The sequence below is a fragment of the Ochotona princeps genome, chromosome 33 (assembly GCF_030435755.1).
Source record: "Ochotona princeps isolate mOchPri1 chromosome 33, mOchPri1.hap1, whole genome shotgun sequence".
Classification (NCBI taxonomy): Eukaryota; Metazoa; Chordata; class Mammalia; order Lagomorpha; family Ochotonidae; genus Ochotona; species Ochotona princeps.
In genome coordinates this window covers 521161-537857 of record NC_080864.1, presented here as the reverse complement: position 1 = coordinate 537857, position 16697 = coordinate 521161, and the positions used below count along the sequence as shown (strand labels likewise).

Genomic DNA, 16697 nt, shown 5'->3' with positions numbered 1-16697 from the left:
CAAAGTGTTTGACATGATTGGTTAGTTTATTCGGGAGACCAATACAGCGGGGGGCAAACGAGAACTCCCATGGTCTGGCTGCCTCCTCAGATGCCCACATCACCGGCATGGGGCCTGGCTGGAGCTGGAAGCTGGCCAGGCCTCCCAAGCCCAGGACTTGCACAGTGGCAGGAAGCCACACTCAGAGACGCAGCCAGGCATGGCCAAGGCCGCACTTGACCTGAACATATCCCTGGTAAATTATGATTTTATTTTAAAAGGTTTTATTTATTCAGGCCTGGTGCAATGACTGCTAACACCAGGATCCCATATGGGCGCTGGTTCTAATCCCGGCTGTCCCACTTCCCATCCAGCTCCCTGCTTGTGGCTTTGGAGGGCAGTTGAGGACGGCCCAAAGCCTTGGGATCCTGGAGGTTCCTGGCTTCCGGCTTGGGATTGGTTCAGCTCCGACCGCTGCGGTCACTTGGGGAGTGAATCATTGGGCGGAAGATCTTCCTCTCTGTCTCTCCTCCTCTCTGTATACCTGACTTTGCAATGAAAATAAATTAATCTTTAATAATAATAATAATAAAAGATCTACAGCAAGCGTGGCGAATCCTAATTGCCTTCTGTTCACCCCGGCATGGAACAGGATGGAAACAGGCTGAAGGAGGTGAGAGCTGTGAGCTCAGAGCTAGCCAGAGGTGGGCCGAGGGTTCGAATCCCTGCAGGTGTGCAGAGACAACAGGAACCCAGCTAAGGTGTCCTTTCCTAGCTGCGCCCAGCAGGCCTGCACGGTGCCCAGTAGCCCTCGCCATAAAACCTGGCAGAGGAAAGACAGTGCAAGGAAAGAGGTTCCCAGCTGTGCCTGCACCCTCACTCGAAGCCCCGTTCCTCGCCAAGGCGCGCGGGAAGGGCGGAGAATCGCCCGGCCTTCCCCGCCCCCCCCCCCCCCCGCATCCTTCCCCGGGTGTCCAGGAGGCTGCCCCCTCCCCTACACCCAACGGCTGCGATCCCACAGACCCACGCCCCAGCACCCGCACACGGCGGGAGCGCCCGTGGGGTTCCGAAGAAGCCAAGGTTCGGGCACCCCACCCCACCGTACCCCGGAAGCGCAGCGCGCGGGTGGCACCCACCGTGCCCCGCGTCCTGGGCATCTCCACTCGCCCTGTGGGACGCAGGTGAGTGAAACGGGTGGTGGCCGTGCCCGGGTGAGTGGGCAGGTGCGCACGGGGCCTCCTCGAGCGGACTCTCACCCCCCCCCACCCCCACGAAGCACGCGGGCGCAAGGCGATTTCCCGCGGCCCGCATAGCTAGTCTGTGGTCCTCGCTGCCTGGAGACCGCGGGCGGGGCCCCGGCGCTGTCCCCAGCCCGAGGCCAAGTGGCCTCCGAGACTCTTATTCTGACAGGCCCGGCGGCGCGCTCTGCTTAGTCATGGTGACCTACGCGCGCTCCGCGCCTCCCCTTCCCCTCCCCCGCCGGCGCGCAGCGATGGAGGCGCCCGGGCTCGGGCGGCGGAGGCGGAGCCCGAGCGCGACCATGGCGGGGTGAGTGAGGCGGCCTGTGCCGGTGCTGCCGGACACCCGTGGGCCTCGCGCGCCTCGGAGATCGTGTCCCGGGGGGCCGGGGAACTGGGGCGCCGCGCCCGACCTCTCTACGGCTCCGTGGAGCTGGCCCAGGAAGGCGCGGCCCCTGCGGGTAGATCTATGATGATGGTTATTTTTGGTTTCCACTCGCGGGGTGGCCCGGAAAAGGCACGGACGTTTGCAGGGAGACCCAAGCAAGGGAGGGTGGGGATCCCGAGGCGTTGGCGGGGGCTTGGTGCGCGCGTTGGGGTTTGGCTGTCCAGAGGCCGCCGCGGGGTCACTTCCTTCTCCAGGCCTGGCTCGGGCGGCTCTGGCGGGGCATGCGCAGTGCCCCCCTCCCTTGTTGCTTCGCGGCGGGGGAGGGAAGTGCTGGGTGTCCAGGGGCGCCGTTGACCGATTGGCCAAAGATCGAGAGAGGCAAGCCCCGGGGCCTCACCCGGGAGAGGGGGCCAAGTGGCGCGCTGGGCCCGGTGAAGGACGGCGCACGGGTTGGCACTGTGGTGGAGTGGGCAGCCGGCCAGCCAGCGGGCTTACTGGATCCTTGTGCAGTGCCAGGCCGTGGGGACACACAGGAGAGGATGGCCCCAGCGCTCGTCCACAGACGGGAAGCTCCCTGCCCTTTGAAAGCTGGGGACCGAGGCATTGGGGTGTGGGAGTGTGTCCAGTGACTTTGGGCTGAGCCCCAGGATGTGTGGGGCAGGGACGCCTCTCAGCAGGTGCGTGATCTTTGGGCTCTGGCTTGCCCACCTTAACTGAAGCCCTGGCTCTCCATGGCTTTGCTCCAAAACCTTCACCGCTCTCCCTGGGCCTCTTCCTCCCCCTTGCCTCAGGGCCCACCGGGCTTTCTGCTGGGGGAGGGGGTCCTGCCGTCCACTTTTGCCCACCAAAGGGGCCTGGTACACAGTAGACGCTCCATAGATGTTGCAGGGGTTGAGTGAAGGATGAAGTTGACCCAGACTGTGCAAGGGAGGGGGTGTGGACGCTGCCCTGTGTTTGAAGAGGCAGGGGGCCAGGGGGTGGGGAGAAGCTAGGGTCCTGAACGGACACACACACACACACACACCCATGCCCTTCACCACCTTTGCTTGGGAAGGACAACACGGTTGTATGGTCGGTTTTTATGTGACGAGGGGGGTGGCTGGCAGGTGCCGGCCTGTCCCCGCGCCCAGCCCTCCCTCGCATTTCCTCCAGGCCCCTGACTATCCGAGAGAACGCGGTCCCTTGTCACTCGGAACCTCATGCAGCCGGAACCCGAGCTTAGCCGGGCCCACAGCTGATTCCTGCCCCTGCAGCCGTCACAGCGCCCCGAGGGGGCGGGGGACCCGGTCATGTACGCCTCCACCGAGTGTAAGGCCGAGGTGACGCCCTCGCAGCACGGCAACCGCACCTTCAGCTACACACTGGAGGACCACACCAAACAGGCCTTCGGCATCATGAACGAGCTGCGGCTCAGCCAGCAGCTGTGTGACGTCACGCTGCAGGTCAAGTACGAGGGTACGCCGGCCGCCCAGTTCATGGCCCACAAGGTGGTGCTGGCCTCGTCCAGCCCCGTGTTCAAGGCCATGTTCACCAACGGACTGCGGGAGCAGGGCATGGAGGTGGTGTCCATCGAGGGCATCCACCCCCAGGTCATGGAACGCCTGATCGAGTTCGCCTACACGGCGTCCATCTCCATGGGCGAGAAGTGCGTGTTGCACGTCATGAACGGCGCCGTCATGTACCAGATTGACAGCGTCGTGCGGGCCTGCAGCGACTTCCTGGTGCAGCAGCTCGACCCCAGCAACGCCATCGGCATCGCCAACTTCGCCGAGCAGATTGGCTGCACGGAGCTGCACCAGCGGGCCCGCGAGTACATCTACATGCACTTCGGGGAGGTGAGCAGGGAGTTGGGGGGCTGCAGGATGGCAGCAGGGGCGGGGAGCTGCAGGTTGGGACCCCCCTTGCTGTGAGATGCGAAGGGGCAAAGTTATATCCCTGAGTGGGCGTGGGAGGGCAGCCTGTCCACAGCTCCATGGCGGGGAGAGTGGCTGAGAACTGGTTGACAGTGAGCAAAGACCTTTTTTTTTAACCCCCCGCCCCCGGTCCCTGGGATTGCCCTGGGGTCAAGGGTCAAGGGTAACAGGTAGGATGCGGTGGCCCTGACCGTGGCCAAAGCCCGGGCTGTACTGGCAGCCGATCAGCAGACTGGCCACGCAACAGCCGGGGCAGAGGCTGCTTCCCGCCCAGCTGACCCCTGAGTCATGCTGGGGCCACACCGCCTCGGCCCGCTGCCACGGCTAGGTTTCGTTTTGGTTTATGGAGGAAGTTAACAGAAAAAAGCAAGTCACTGTGGTGTGACTGGCTTCGTGCTAACGTGAGGATGGCTTTGAAGAGGTCGCACCTTAATCGGGATCCCTAGTGCTCCACCCTCTGTGGATTGCTCCAGGCAGTGACCGGAGGCTGGCCACCCGTGGAAAATTCCACAGCTGACCGGCCATGACCAGGACGCGCTGCACACCGCGTACGCAACCACCTTGGGGCTGTGTGGACAAGCTGTACACGAGGAAAGGTCCTTCGGGATATTGACAGGAAATAGATGTTACCAAAAAAAAAGGTGCATAGATTTCAAAATATGTTGGCACCAAAATCTACCTGCCTTTTAGCCCCGTGTTTTTCTCCGCGTGGACTTTTGAAGAGCGCTTGAATAGATCTGAGTCGACCCTGTGTGCACACTTGGGTCCCTAACTTCTCCTGGCTATGTGTGTGCAGAGATTTCAAAACCCAAGATTCCAAATCCCAAATACTTTTCTTCTCCCTCTATAAAGAGATCTATTTATTAGTTTAAAAGACAAGAGTTGGGCCCAGTGCGGTGGCCTAGTGGCTCAAGTCCTTGCCTTGTACTCGCCGGGATCCCATAAGGGCACCGGTTCTAATCCCAGTGGCCCCGCTTCACATCCAGCTCCCTGCCTGTGGCCTGGGAAAGCAGCACAGGACGGCCCAAAATGGGGCTGCTGGGAATCGAACCAGTGCCCATATGGGATCCCAGTATGTGCAAGCAAAGGACTTTGGCCGCTAGGCTACCGCGCCAGGCCCGGAGGGCTCTCAGCTAGGTGAAGGGTCAGGTGGGGCATTGGAGGAGGTACCCAGGAGTCAGGCCAGCCCCCTGACCCCGGCGCCCCCCTGCAGGTGGCCAAGCAGGAGGAGTTCTTCAACCTGTCCCACTGCCAGTTGGTGACGCTCATCAGCCGGGACGACCTGAACGTGCGCTGCGAGTCGGAGGTGTTCCACGCCTGCATCAACTGGGTCAAGTACGACTGTGAGCAGCGGCGCTTCTACGTGCAGGCGCTGCTGCGGGCCGTGCGCTGCCACTCGCTCACGCCACACTTCCTGCAGATGCAGCTGCAGAAGTGTGAGATCCTGCAGTCGGACTCGCGCTGCAAGGATTACCTGGTCAAGATCTTCCAGGAACTCACGCTGCACAAACCCACGCAGGTGATGCCGTGCCGGGCGCCCAAGGTGGGCCGGCTCATCTACACGGCCGGCGGCTACTACCGGCAGTCCCTCAGCTACCTGGAGGCCTACAACCCCAGCGACGGCACGTGGCTGCGCCTGGCGGACCTGCAGGTGCCCAGGAGCGGCCTGGCCGGCTGCGTGGTGGGCGGGCTGCTGTACGCGGTGGGCGGACGCAACAACTCCCCCGACGGCAACACCGACTCCAGCGCCCTGGACTGCTACAACCCCATGACCAACCAGTGGTCGCCCTGCGCCTCCATGAGCGTGCCGCGCAACCGCATCGGAGTCGGCGTCATCGACGGACACATTTACGCGGTGGGCGGCTCCCACGGCTGTATCCATCACAACAGCGTGGAGAGGTGAAGCCCTGGGCTCCTGGGGGAGGGAATCCCACCACGCCCAAGTCCCATCTCGGGAACCAGAGAGCGCCCCCCACCCCAACTCCCTCCAGGAAGTCTCCAGGTGAAGTTTAACTTCCTGGGGGGATTTGTAATCCATGACCTTGGACCACGTGTCCTGGGAGGGCTTTAAAGTTTTATTTATTTTTATTGGAGAGTCAGACCTACAGAGGAGAGGAGAGTCGGAGAGAAAGGTCTTCCCTCTATTGAGTCCCAAGCGGCTGCAGCAGCCGCAGCTCTGAGCTGATCCGGAACCAGGAGCCTCTCCCGGGTCTCCCACGCGGGTGCAGGGTCCCCAGGCTTTGGGCCGTCCTCCACTGCTTTCCCAGGCCACAGGCAGGGAGCTGGATGGGAAGTGGGGCTGCCGGGATTAGAACCAGCGTCCCTGTGGGATCCCGGTGCGTACAAGGCGAGGACTGAAGCCACTAGGCTACTGCATCAGGCCCAGGAATTTGGGATTTCACACTGGAAGCTCCTCTGTGTGTCCAGCACACCTTCACACACCCACACTCCACACAACCTGGTCATCACACAGTGCCCAGCGTGGAATTTTGCGCCTATGGCATCCTGGCGGGCCTTGAGCAAAGTTCTGTTATTTTTTTTTTTTAATTTTGGGATTAGAGATGTTCAACCTTCCCTAAGTTAATCCCATCATCCCGTCACACCTCAGAGACCCCCCAGGTGTCCTCAGATGGGTGACGTCCGGTCGCCTCATGCAGTGTGCACCGGACGCTGCCTGGTGACAGACGAGGCCCTATGGGATTGCAGCCCCCTTTGGGAGCCTACCCTCCGTTTTCTGTCCCCCTCCAAGCCCACTCCGATGCTTTCACCTGAGACCTGTAATGTCTGCGGTCTGTGACTTGGGTGGGGGGGTTTAACTGTCATCCATGCAGGAATCGGGGTTCTGCAGTGAGCCCCCGTTCCCGCCCAGCTCCTCCTGCCTGTCTCCCGTCACGGGTGGGTGGGTGGACTGGTGGAGTTGTAACACAGGCAGCAGTCTCAGCAGTGCTCGAGTCCGGGGGCCCCGGATGGTGCTGAGGGGTTCGCCAGGGCCGGGATGGTGGCTCAGGAGTTGAGGACGTGACCTCGAACGCCACAGGCCCCTGGGCTTCAGCGTTCTCATCTGGCAACTGGAGTTGCAGGTGGCTCCTGGAGGGGGGAGCCGCGGAGCCGGACCCCCGGGACGCCCCTCCAGGGTCAGCTGCTGTCAGCATCGTGTGGGCCCGCCCCCTTGCAGGTACGAGCCGGAGCGCGACGAGTGGCAGCTGGTGTCCCCAATGCTGACCCGCAGGATTGGGGTCGGAGTAGCTGTGCTCAACCGCCTCCTCTATGCGGTCGGGGGCTTCGACGGCACGAACCGCCTCAGCTCGGCCGAGTGCTACTACCCGGAGAGGGACGAGTGGCGAATGATCACCTCCATGAACAGCATCCGCAGCGGGGCAGGTGCGTGCCTGGCGTGCAGGAAGACCCCCCGGGAGTGTGGGGTGGGGAGGGCTCGGGTCAGGCCTGGGGGAGCCCGACCCCACCTTTTCAACCCTCATGGAAGAGTCGGAACGTGCCAGCCCGCTTTCGGCTCGTCTCCTCGGGCTGGGGACGGGTTTGGTGTGTATGTGTGGTGGGTGGGTGGCAGCTGGGGACCCCAAGGGCCTGGCCTTGCAGTGACCCCCCACGCACACTGCCTCCTCCTCCTGCATCTTAGGGGTCTGCGTGCTGCACAACTGTATCTACGCGGCGGGGGGCTACGACGGGCAGGACCAGCTCAACAGCGTGGAGCGCTACGACGTGGAGACGGAGACCTGGAGCTTCGTGGCCCCCATGAGACACCGGCGGAGCGCACTGGGGGTCACCGTGCACCAGGGAAAAATCTACGTCCTAGGTAGGACCCCGGGGGTGGAGGGAGGAGGGGGAGTGCTGGACAGGCCCCTCTGCCCCCGGGGGTGGGGTGGCATGCCACATGGCCATCCACCTCGTCCCCTTGGGCAGGAGGCTACGACGGTCACACCTTCCTGGACAGTGTGGAGTGCTACGACCCGGACACGGACACCTGGAGCGAGGTGACCCGCATGACATCCGGCCGCAGCGGGGTGGGCGTCGCGGTCACCATGGAGCCCTGCCGGAAGCAGATTGACCAGCAGAACTGCACCTGTTGAAGCTGCCTGTTGCGTTCATGGGCAGGAAAAGGCAAAAAAACAAAAAAACAAAAAAACCCAAAAAACAGAGCCCGGAAGGCCCCGCCCTTGAAGAGTATTGTCTTCTCTTTGTCGCACACACACGCGGGCCCAACGGCAGCGGGGAGACACCGAGACCTCCCCCAGGAAGAGGACTAAAGGGGACGGCCAGGCGGGCACCCCTCACCCCGGGGCATCCCACACAGCCTGCCCAAGGCTGGCAGGGGAGGCCCAGCTGCCCCACTAGCTAGACTGAAAGCCCGGGTCCCTCCCGCAAGGCAGCCTGCAGCCAGGCGTCCTGTGCCTGGCTCCCTGGCCCCGGACCCGGGGAAGGGGCCAAGTGAGGACCTCGGGGCGGGGGCCTGGTCCCTGGGGACACAGAGAAGGGGCAGGGTTTGGATTTCTCTGCCCTGGACAAGTCACTTTGTTGATAAGTAACCCTGTAACTTTCCCATGCAAATAAAGAACAAACTAACCAGTGTCTTCCACCCGAGCTCTCAACTGGGAGGTGTGACAGGCTGGCACGCAGCGGCCAGCAGTGGCCAGGTGCGCTCAGGACACCCAAAGGCTGCGTGGTAAAACGGAACACAGAAAGGGCTTTTATTTTGGTGGGGAGAAAACATGGAAACCTCTGCACCGTCTTCCATAATATATATATATATTTTTGTTGAGCAATTTGAAGAACCCCTAGTGTGCATGGATTTCAAATTTTCTTAGCACCAAAATAAATATCTGAAAGAAAAAACAGTTGAGCCCGGCACAGTGGCTCAATTAACTAGGCCTCCCCAATCAAGCACTGGGATCCCCTAGGGCCCCAGTTCGAGTCCCAGTCATACTTCCCATCCAGCTCCCCGCTGTGGCCCGGGAAAGCAGCAGAAGCCAGCCGGAAGAAGCTCCTGGCTCCTGGCTTCAGGCCTGCTCAGCACCGGCCCATGGCAACTGTCTGGAGAATGAACCAACTAATGGAAGATCTTCCCCTCTGTCTCTCCTCCTCTCTGTAAATCTACCTTTCCAATAAAAACGAGTCTTTTCAAAAGTTGTGGGGCCTGTGCTGTGGCGTAGCAAGTTAAAGCTGCCGCCTGTGGACTCGGCATCTCCTGTGGGCGCCGCTTTGAGTCCTCGCTGCTCCACTTCCTTCCTGACTCCAGGGACAAAGGGCCTGGGAGAGTGGAGGAGGATGGCCCAGGTGCTTGGGCCACTGCGTCCAGGGGGACACCCACACGGAGCTCCTGGCCCAGCCACAGCCATGGTGGCGCATGGGGCATAAACCGCCGATGGAAGCTTTATAACAGTGCCTTTCAAATCAATCATGTTTTTGAAGTTGTGACTTGAAAGGCAGAGGGACGGGGATTTTCCATCTGCTGGTCCGGCGTAAGCACTCACAACGGCCAGGACAGGACCCGTCCTGGGGTCGGGAGCCACGTGCCGGAGTGACCACACGCTGCCTTGCAGGATGCACTTGGCCAGAGACCCAAGTGGGGCCAGGGTGGAGGGTGGCGCAGTGGCTTAAGCTACTACCTGCAATGCTGGCCTCCTCAATGAATACTAGTTCAATTCCCAGCTGCTCCACTTCTCCTTGCAGAGCAGGGGGAGCCGGCTCCAGGGCTTGGGTCCCTGCCAGCCATGGAGGAGATCTGAATGGCATTCTCAGGCCTCGGCCTAGGACGGCCCTGTCCGTTGTGGCTTAGCGGGGCAAGTGAGCCAGCAGCTGGAATCACTCGGCCAAGACGAATCCTGACACCTCGATACGGGATACAAGCATGTTACACGGCATGTTAACCAGGGCACCAAACACCTTCCCCTAAACTTACTAAACGTTTCTGTTAAGCTTTTTGCAGGCCTTTCTATGTGTGCTGGGCATAGAGCAAACATGGCACGAGGGCCCAGCGTGGGCATTCACACAGGCTGCTCGGAGTGCAGAGAGGGGATACTGGATTCTGTTTTTAAGACTTTTTTTTAAGATTTATTTATTTTTATTACAAAGTCAGATATGCAGAGAGGAGGAGAGACAGAGAGGAAGATCTTCTGTCTGTTGATTCACTCCCCAAGTGAGTCGCAACGGCCGGTGCTATGCCGATCCAGAGCCAGGAGCCAGGAGCCTCTTCTGGGTCTCCCACGCGGGTGCAGGGTCCCCAGGCTTTGGGCCGTCCTCCACTGCTTTCCCAGGCCACAGGCAGGGAGCTGGGTGGGAAGTGGAGCTGCCGGGATTAGAACCGGCGCCCATATGGGATCCCAGCACGTTCAAGGCGAGGACTTTAGCCACTAGGCCATGCCGCCAGGTCCAGATTTATTTTTTTTATTCGAAAGTCAAATATATAGAGAGGAGGAGAGACAGAGGGGAAGATCTTCTGTCCGATGATTCACTCCCCAAGTGACTGCAATGGCCGGAGCTGAACCAATCCGAAGCCAGGAACTTAGGCATGGAGAGAGAGAGACAGAGGAGAGAGGAGCTCAAGGTCGTGCTGACCAAGCAGGCACCCTCTCGGCTCACTGGACAGCACCAGCTAAGCACTGCGCACCCTGGGTGCCAGTGGGTGTCACGTGAGGCCAGCAGGGCATGTCTGCGCGTAAACACAAATGCCTGATGGAAATTTCCAGAATTTAAAGAAAGAAAAAATTTTTTTTTTTTTTTTTTTTTTTTTTTAAAGATTTATTTTATTTTCATTACAAAGTCAGATATACTGAGAGGAGGAGAGATAGAGAGGAAGTGGAGCTGCCAGGATTAGAACCAGCGGCCATATGGGATCAAGGCGAGGACCTTAGCCACTAGGCCACGCCGCCAAGCCCGAAAGAAAAAATTTTTAAACAAGACCTTCCATCAATGATAAGATGGTTTAAGAGCTTCAAACTGACATGGTTTGCTTAGAAATATGATATGATTTCATTCGAGGACAGTTTACAGCAGCAACAGTTCTGGGGGTTTAAATCCGAAGCTGGATGGGCCCCGGGTCTGGTCCCTCGCCAGGGCACTGAGTGAGAGCGACCGAGCCAGTGGCCAGGGCCAGGGTCACCCGGTCAGCACAGATGAGATCCAACACAGGCGCTGAACCACCCGCTCCTAGAAGCATCTGTCCAGAGCCACATCCCAGCGACCTCTGAACCTCCCACCTCCCCGCCCCCTCAAGGCTTCACCACGCCTCTAAAGACTAAACCTTTCCTCTCAGCGCCAAGACACGCAAAGGGACGTCCAAACCAGACAGGATACGCTGCCCCTGCAGCGTTGGCATCGCCCAAGGGCGCCGGTCCGAGGCCCAGCGGCTCCACTTGTGATCTAGTTCCCTGCTAATGAACTCAGGATGGCTCCAAGCACCTGGGTCCCTGCGACCCACGTGGGGGACTCAGATGGCTTAAGGTTCCCCCTGACCCAGCCTCGGCAGGGGAGTGAATTCCTCTCTCTCTATTGTGCCACCCTTTCTCCCTGTAACCTTGCCTTTGTTTCTCTCTCATTTTATTTTTGTTGGAAAGTCAGATTTACAGAGAGGAGATAAAGAGAGAAAGATCTTCCATCCACGGGTTCACTCCCCAAGTGACCGCAACGGCTGGAGCTGGGCCAATCCAAAGCCAGGAGCCAGGAGCCCCTTCCAGGTCTCCCACGCGGGTGCAGGGTCCCCAGGCTTTGGGCCGTCCTCCACTGCTTTCCCAGGCCACAGGCAGGGAGCTGGGTGGGAAGTGGGGCTGCCGGGACTCGAACCGGTGCCCACATGGGATCCCGGCGCTGCAGTTTGGTTTACCATAACGCACCCCAGAGCCATTCCTCCTTTTCCCAAAAGTGACTTGAGGGCCCCTTCAGATGACCATACGCTTACAGGGGACACCGAGACGGCATTTTCTATAGATATTATGAAATATTCACAGTGCAGCTAACAGACACCTCATTCCGGCGTCTTGTCGGCCAAGTTCAAACGTCCTGTTGGACCCCACACGTCCAGGCCACATCCACCCCTTGCTACGTGTCCAGTCCTTCCCCTGTCTCCTGCGGGATTCGAGTTTCTTCTAGAATATTCCTCTAGAATATCCTCTCTCTCCTTCATCATGCCCTTCACAACTCAATCCCACTCCCACTGGAACACGCGTGGACTCACTCGCCGACTCGCCACCGCCCCACTAGACACAGACGCCCCTTCAGGGGCCTTCCAGAAACTTCTCTCCCTAGGGTGGCTTTTGTCAGCTCCGTGCAGGAGCATGGCTTTTTGGGGTGGCGTCACACTCCGGCCCCACAGTCTCCAGCCCCTCACTTCCTTCCGACCTCGTCCATCACCCCAGGCCTCAGTTTCCACCCGGGAGGATTTGGGGGGAGGCGGCAGCCCTGGACCAACCTTCTCACACCTTTGGGGACTAAGGCTGTGGGCCGTCCTCCACTGCTTTCCCAGGCCACAGGCAGGGAGCTGGGCGGGAAGTGGGGCAGCGGGGACTCGAACCGGCGCCCTTGTGGGATGTCTGAGGGGTCGCCTCCCCAGAGGGGGAGGGAGGGAGACATGACCACAGAGTCCCCGCGGGAAGCACCGCCCGCCCCCGTAACGCCCCCGAGGAAGACGCTCAGCCCTCCCGCAGCAGCGAAGGGAAGGCCATCGGTGACGTGTTCTCACGGGGATGACGTGTTCTCACGGGGATGACGCCATCCGGAGGGATGACGTCAGGAGCCGGCCAAGGACTGTCCCCGGGGTCCACCTCAGGGACAAGGGCACTCTTGGGGAAGAACGACGCCGGGGGTCCACTTACACAGAGCAGGCACGACGCCGCGACCCTCTGAAGGCAGGAAGCCGGGACCCCGGGGTCTCCTCGCCCACCGCAGCCGTCACGAGCCCGGCCTGAGGCGGCACGGCCTCTCATTGGCTGCTTCCCCGGCCACTCACAACCGCCCGGGCCAATCGCAGCGCCTGTCCGAGCGCTCTCGCCACGCCCCCACCCGCCGCCCCTCGCTGCGCGTGCCCGCGGCTGGCGCCCGCTGCATGTCCCGCAGCCGCCGCCAGGGGGCGCGCGAGGCCTGCCTCTGGCAGGTTCCCGGCGGGCGGGGACGGAGCTCAGAGCAGGTGCAGGAAAAACCGAGGTACTGCCCCCGCAGTCAGACCCGCAGTCAGACCCGCAGTCAGACCCCCAGTCAGACCCCGCGCCTTCCAGACGGCGAGCGCCGCCAGGGCTTAGCTCCCTCAGGATCAAAGCAGCAGCTCCTGTCTGCAAACACAACAAATTCCAAAAACACCCAAGGCTGCAAAACGGAAAACACAGATTTCTCTCGTCCGACCAATGGGAGAGACCTCGTTCGTATTTTGACAGAGAAATTGCTTTTTCTTTGAACATATTTTTTTTTTTTTTTTTTTTTGCAAAACAGGTGTTGATTTCATTTGCAAGGCAGAGAGAGAATCTCCATCCATTGATTCACAGATGCTGCAACAGCCTGGGCAGAACCAGAAGGAAACCAGAGGGTCTTAGAGCTCCATCTGGAGCCCACATCTGGGTGGTGGCTGCGACCAACACCTGCTGCCTCCCCAAGGATGCGCTCATCGGAGCACCGCTGGGCCTGGGACCCAGGCACCCACTCCGATGTGCACGTCCCAAGCACAGCGCAGTCACCGTTGTGACAGACACCTGCTCCTTTCTGGCTTGGTTTTGCTTTTTTGTTTGTGTTTTGCTATCAAAGAAGGGAAACTACTACCCACATACATGTCACAGGAAATAGAGAAGCAGCAGGGTGCCTCTCAGTTGGTGATGCGAGGTGATGCTTGTCTCAAGGAGCCAGGGGAGTGTTGGGGGAGCGCTCCACGGCACGTGGACGCCCTCCAAAGGCAGGGGACACACTGCCCGCATGCAGATGTCGCTGTAAGAGTCGGGGCGGCCTATAGCACTGTGGGCCAGCCTGCTGCCTGCCAGCTGGTATCCCGTAGGAGCACCGGTTCAAATCCTGGCTGCTCCACCTCTTATTCAGCTCCCTCTGGAAGGCAAGCCAGCAGAGGAGGGCCCAGGAGCTTGGCCCCAGCCACCCAGACGGGAGACCCGGATGGAGTGCCAGGCCCCTGGCTTGGCTGTCTTTCTCATGTGGAAATGCCTTCTCTCCCTTTGTCTTTTAAACACGTAAGAAATTTGATTCTCTTTAAAGATTTTGTGTGGGCCCAGCACGGTAGCCTAGTGGCTAAGGTCCTTGTCTTGCATGCGCCCAGAACCCATATGGACCCAATTCTTATCCCAGCGGCACTACTTCCCTTCTAACTCTGTGGCCTGGGAAAGCAGTGGAGGACGGCCCAAAGCCTTGGGACCCTGCACCCATGTGGGAGACCCGGAAGAGGCTCCTGGCTTTGGATCGGCTCAGTTTTGGCTGTTGTGGTCACTTGGGGAGTGAATTAAGGAATGGAAGATCTTCCTTCCTGTATATCTGACTTTCCGATAAAAATAAAAATTAAAAAGAAAATGTTTGGCTCCACGTCTTCCCCCGTCTCCAGGGCCCAGTTTTCTCTGCTTGCCCTAAGTCACCTTTTGCCTGAACCAAGCTGAACACACTCCCACCCCAGGCCAGCCTAGACACTGGTCACATGTACCTCATCTTCCCTTTGACCCACATGCCCCGGGTGTCACCGTGTCCCTACACACCCAGGCATCGGGGACATCCCCTCTGTCCCGTGACACTTGGGGACACGGAGACCCCGTGGGAGAGGGGGTTCCCCTCCCGGGCCGGCTGGGATTCGCTCCCGACTTCTGACCCGCAGCCCCATGCCCTCTGCCTGACTCTCCGCCTCCCTCAGCTGCTCCCCGGGGAGGATGTTTCGCACAAAGTTCCTGTCACCTTGCTGTCCAGGCTTGCTTCTCTGCTCTGGGTCCCAGCTGGCCCCAGGCCTGTCTCCACCGTGAGTCAGTGCAGCCCCTCCCCCTCCTGGCAGCACGAGCTGAAGTCCCCTGGGTGTGGAACCCTTTGGCTTACTACTGGGAGTACCGCAGCCTGATACGAAGCCACTGGACAGACGGGGTGGCTACTTGATACAAAGGAAATGCAACTGCCCCCAGGGCTAAGGGTCGTGGCAGAGCGGGTGAATCCCCTCATGAGATGTTGGCATGGTGTACGTGGAGTCCTGGCTGTTCCACTTCCTACGTAGCTCTTTGGTTAACCGCTGATGGACCACTCCCAGGGCCCCCGCCACCCACATGGGAAACCCTGATGGAACTGCAGGCTCCAGGTGCCCGCCTGGCTCTGCCCTGGCAAACCACAGCCATTTCTCTCTCATCCTCACTCTCGCTTTCAAATCAATAAAAACAAATCTTTCAAATCCATGTTTCTGGAGGTTGGCCTGTGGTGAGGAGTCACGTTCCACATCTGGGGGCCTGGGGTGTCCCTGGCCGCCCTGGCTCCTCATTCTAGCTTCCTGTTCCACATCTGGGGGCCTGGGGTGTCCCTGGCCGCCCTGGCTCCTCACTCTAGCTTCCTGTTCCACACCTGAGGGCCTGGGGTGTCCCTGGCCGCTCTGGCTCCTCACTCTAGCTTCCTGCTAGCGCTTTCAGGAGGCAGTTGAAGCAGCCAGTCCCTGCCGCCCACGCAAGAGACCAGCATGGAGCTCCAGGCTCCTGGCTCCAGCCTGGCCCAGCTACCACAGCCATCTGGAGAGTGAACCCCAGCGGCAGCTGCATGATTTCTGCAAACGCCCCACCTTGCGTAGTACATCTACAGGATGAGACAAAATGACCCATGGCCTGAACTCACACTTGACATCCTTGAGCTCAGATGTCAGGAGCTGGCCCAGGCGTGAGGCCCAGGCGCGAGCTGGCAGCTTGAGGGAAGCTGCTTCTGGCTGAACTCCTGGGGAGGGGGCAGGACAGGCAACGGACGCCTCTTCCCCTCAGGAAGGCAAAACAAAGCGGGAAATCGGGCACAGGGCAGTCCCAGCGGCTCAAGTCCTGGCCTCGCATGCACCGGGATCCCATAGGGCTGCCGATCTAATCCAGGAGACCTGCTTCCCACCCAGCTCCCTGCCTGTGGCCTGGGAAAGCAGTGGAGGATGGCCCAGAGCCTTGGGACCCTGCACCCGCGTGGGAGACCCGGAGGAAGTTCCTGGCTTCTGGCTTCAGATTAGCTCAGCTCCAGCCATTTTGGCCACTTTGGGAGTGAAACAGGGGACGGAAGATCTTCCTCTCTCTCCTCATCTCCGTATATCTGACGCTCCAATATAAATAAATAAATAATGATTTTTTTTAGCACAGGAAATTAAGCCACACCAGCCAATGACGGGCAAAAGCCTCAGTTTAATCGGCGACAAGATCGAAGGAATATCGCTCGACAGACAGACGGACTGATCGTCAATGAACCACACACAGGCCACTCCCAGGGACCCCCGTGCCAGCTGTCCAGGTCTACCCACCAAGCCCTCACCCCGGGGGAGGACACAGCTTCCTGTCCAACCACCCTGAGTTCCCAGGGGGCCGGGAAGAGTTGAGAGAATACAGCAGGAGACCCCTCCCCCTTCCCAACAGGAAGGACTGGTTCAGGTTTTCATTTGAACTCTGTAGAATAATTTACAAACCAACCTGACAGTATGTGCAAAAAAAAAAAAAAAAAGAAAAGAAAAGAAAAGAAAAGAAAGAATTAAACAAACAAGAGCTCCCCGGCTGGGACAGCAAGCACTTTTTGCTACAAAATGAGCCTTGTAGAGGAGCGTCACAGGAATGGGGAGGGCGGACAGGGAGGGCTGGGGGAGCGGGGTTACAGTACCGTGTGTGCTCCGGATCCGGGGGAGTGTGTGGGGGCTGCCACGCACCGCATGGGCACTGCCCTGCCAGGAGCAGGAGCAGCAGAGGGAGCTGGCACCGTGGGGCAGGTGGGGGCGGTCTCTCTTTCCCAATTGTCCCCCATGGCTTGGAGAAAGATGGCCTTTTAGCTGACTGTCCTATCGCTCAGGACTGGCGGTGGTTAGCGACAGAGGAGACGGAGGGCTGCCCATGAAGGGGATGGCAGGGGGATGGCGGTGGGCCCCATTATTGCTTCCTCCTAGGGCAAAGGGGTCATGATGCAGGAAGGTGCGGGCAGGGGGAGTGGTGGCCCGCGAGTGGCACCCGGCTGGGCCCCATGCCGGGTGCTGCTGGGAACCACTTGCTG

At 59.9% G+C, this 16697-nt stretch overlaps 1 protein-coding gene across 1 annotated transcript; it reads left to right on the top strand.

The window, feature by feature from the left end:
• The first annotated feature begins 1409 nt into the window (after window positions 1-1409).
• Window positions 1410-7656, top strand: KEAP1 (kelch like ECH associated protein 1). Its single transcript, XM_058658036.1, has 6 exons — window positions 1410-1527; window positions 2758-3440; window positions 4732-5417; window positions 6694-6899; window positions 7156-7332; window positions 7440-7656. The coding sequence occupies exons 2-6, from the start codon at window positions 2895-2897 to the stop codon at window positions 7604-7606; spliced, it is 1782 nt and encodes a 593-aa protein (XP_058514019.1). The 5' UTR covers window positions 1410-1527; window positions 2758-2894; the 3' UTR covers window positions 7607-7656.
• The last annotated feature ends 9041 nt before the right edge of the window (window positions 7657-16697 follow it).

Excerpts from the sequence above, each read along its gene's own strand:
- KEAP1 (XM_058658036.1), top strand. The coding sequence starts at position 2,895 with ATGTACGCCTCCACCGAGTGTAAGGCCGAGGTGACGCCCTCGCAGCAC. Across the intron at positions 3,441-4,731 it reads TCTACATGCACTTCGGGGAG|GTGGCCAAGCAGGAGGAGTT; the intron begins GTGAGCAGGGAG and ends GCCCCCCTGCAG. Across the intron at positions 7,333-7,439 it reads GGGAAAAATCTACGTCCTAG|GAGGCTACGACGGTCACACC; the intron begins GTAGGACCCCGG and ends CCCCTTGGGCAG.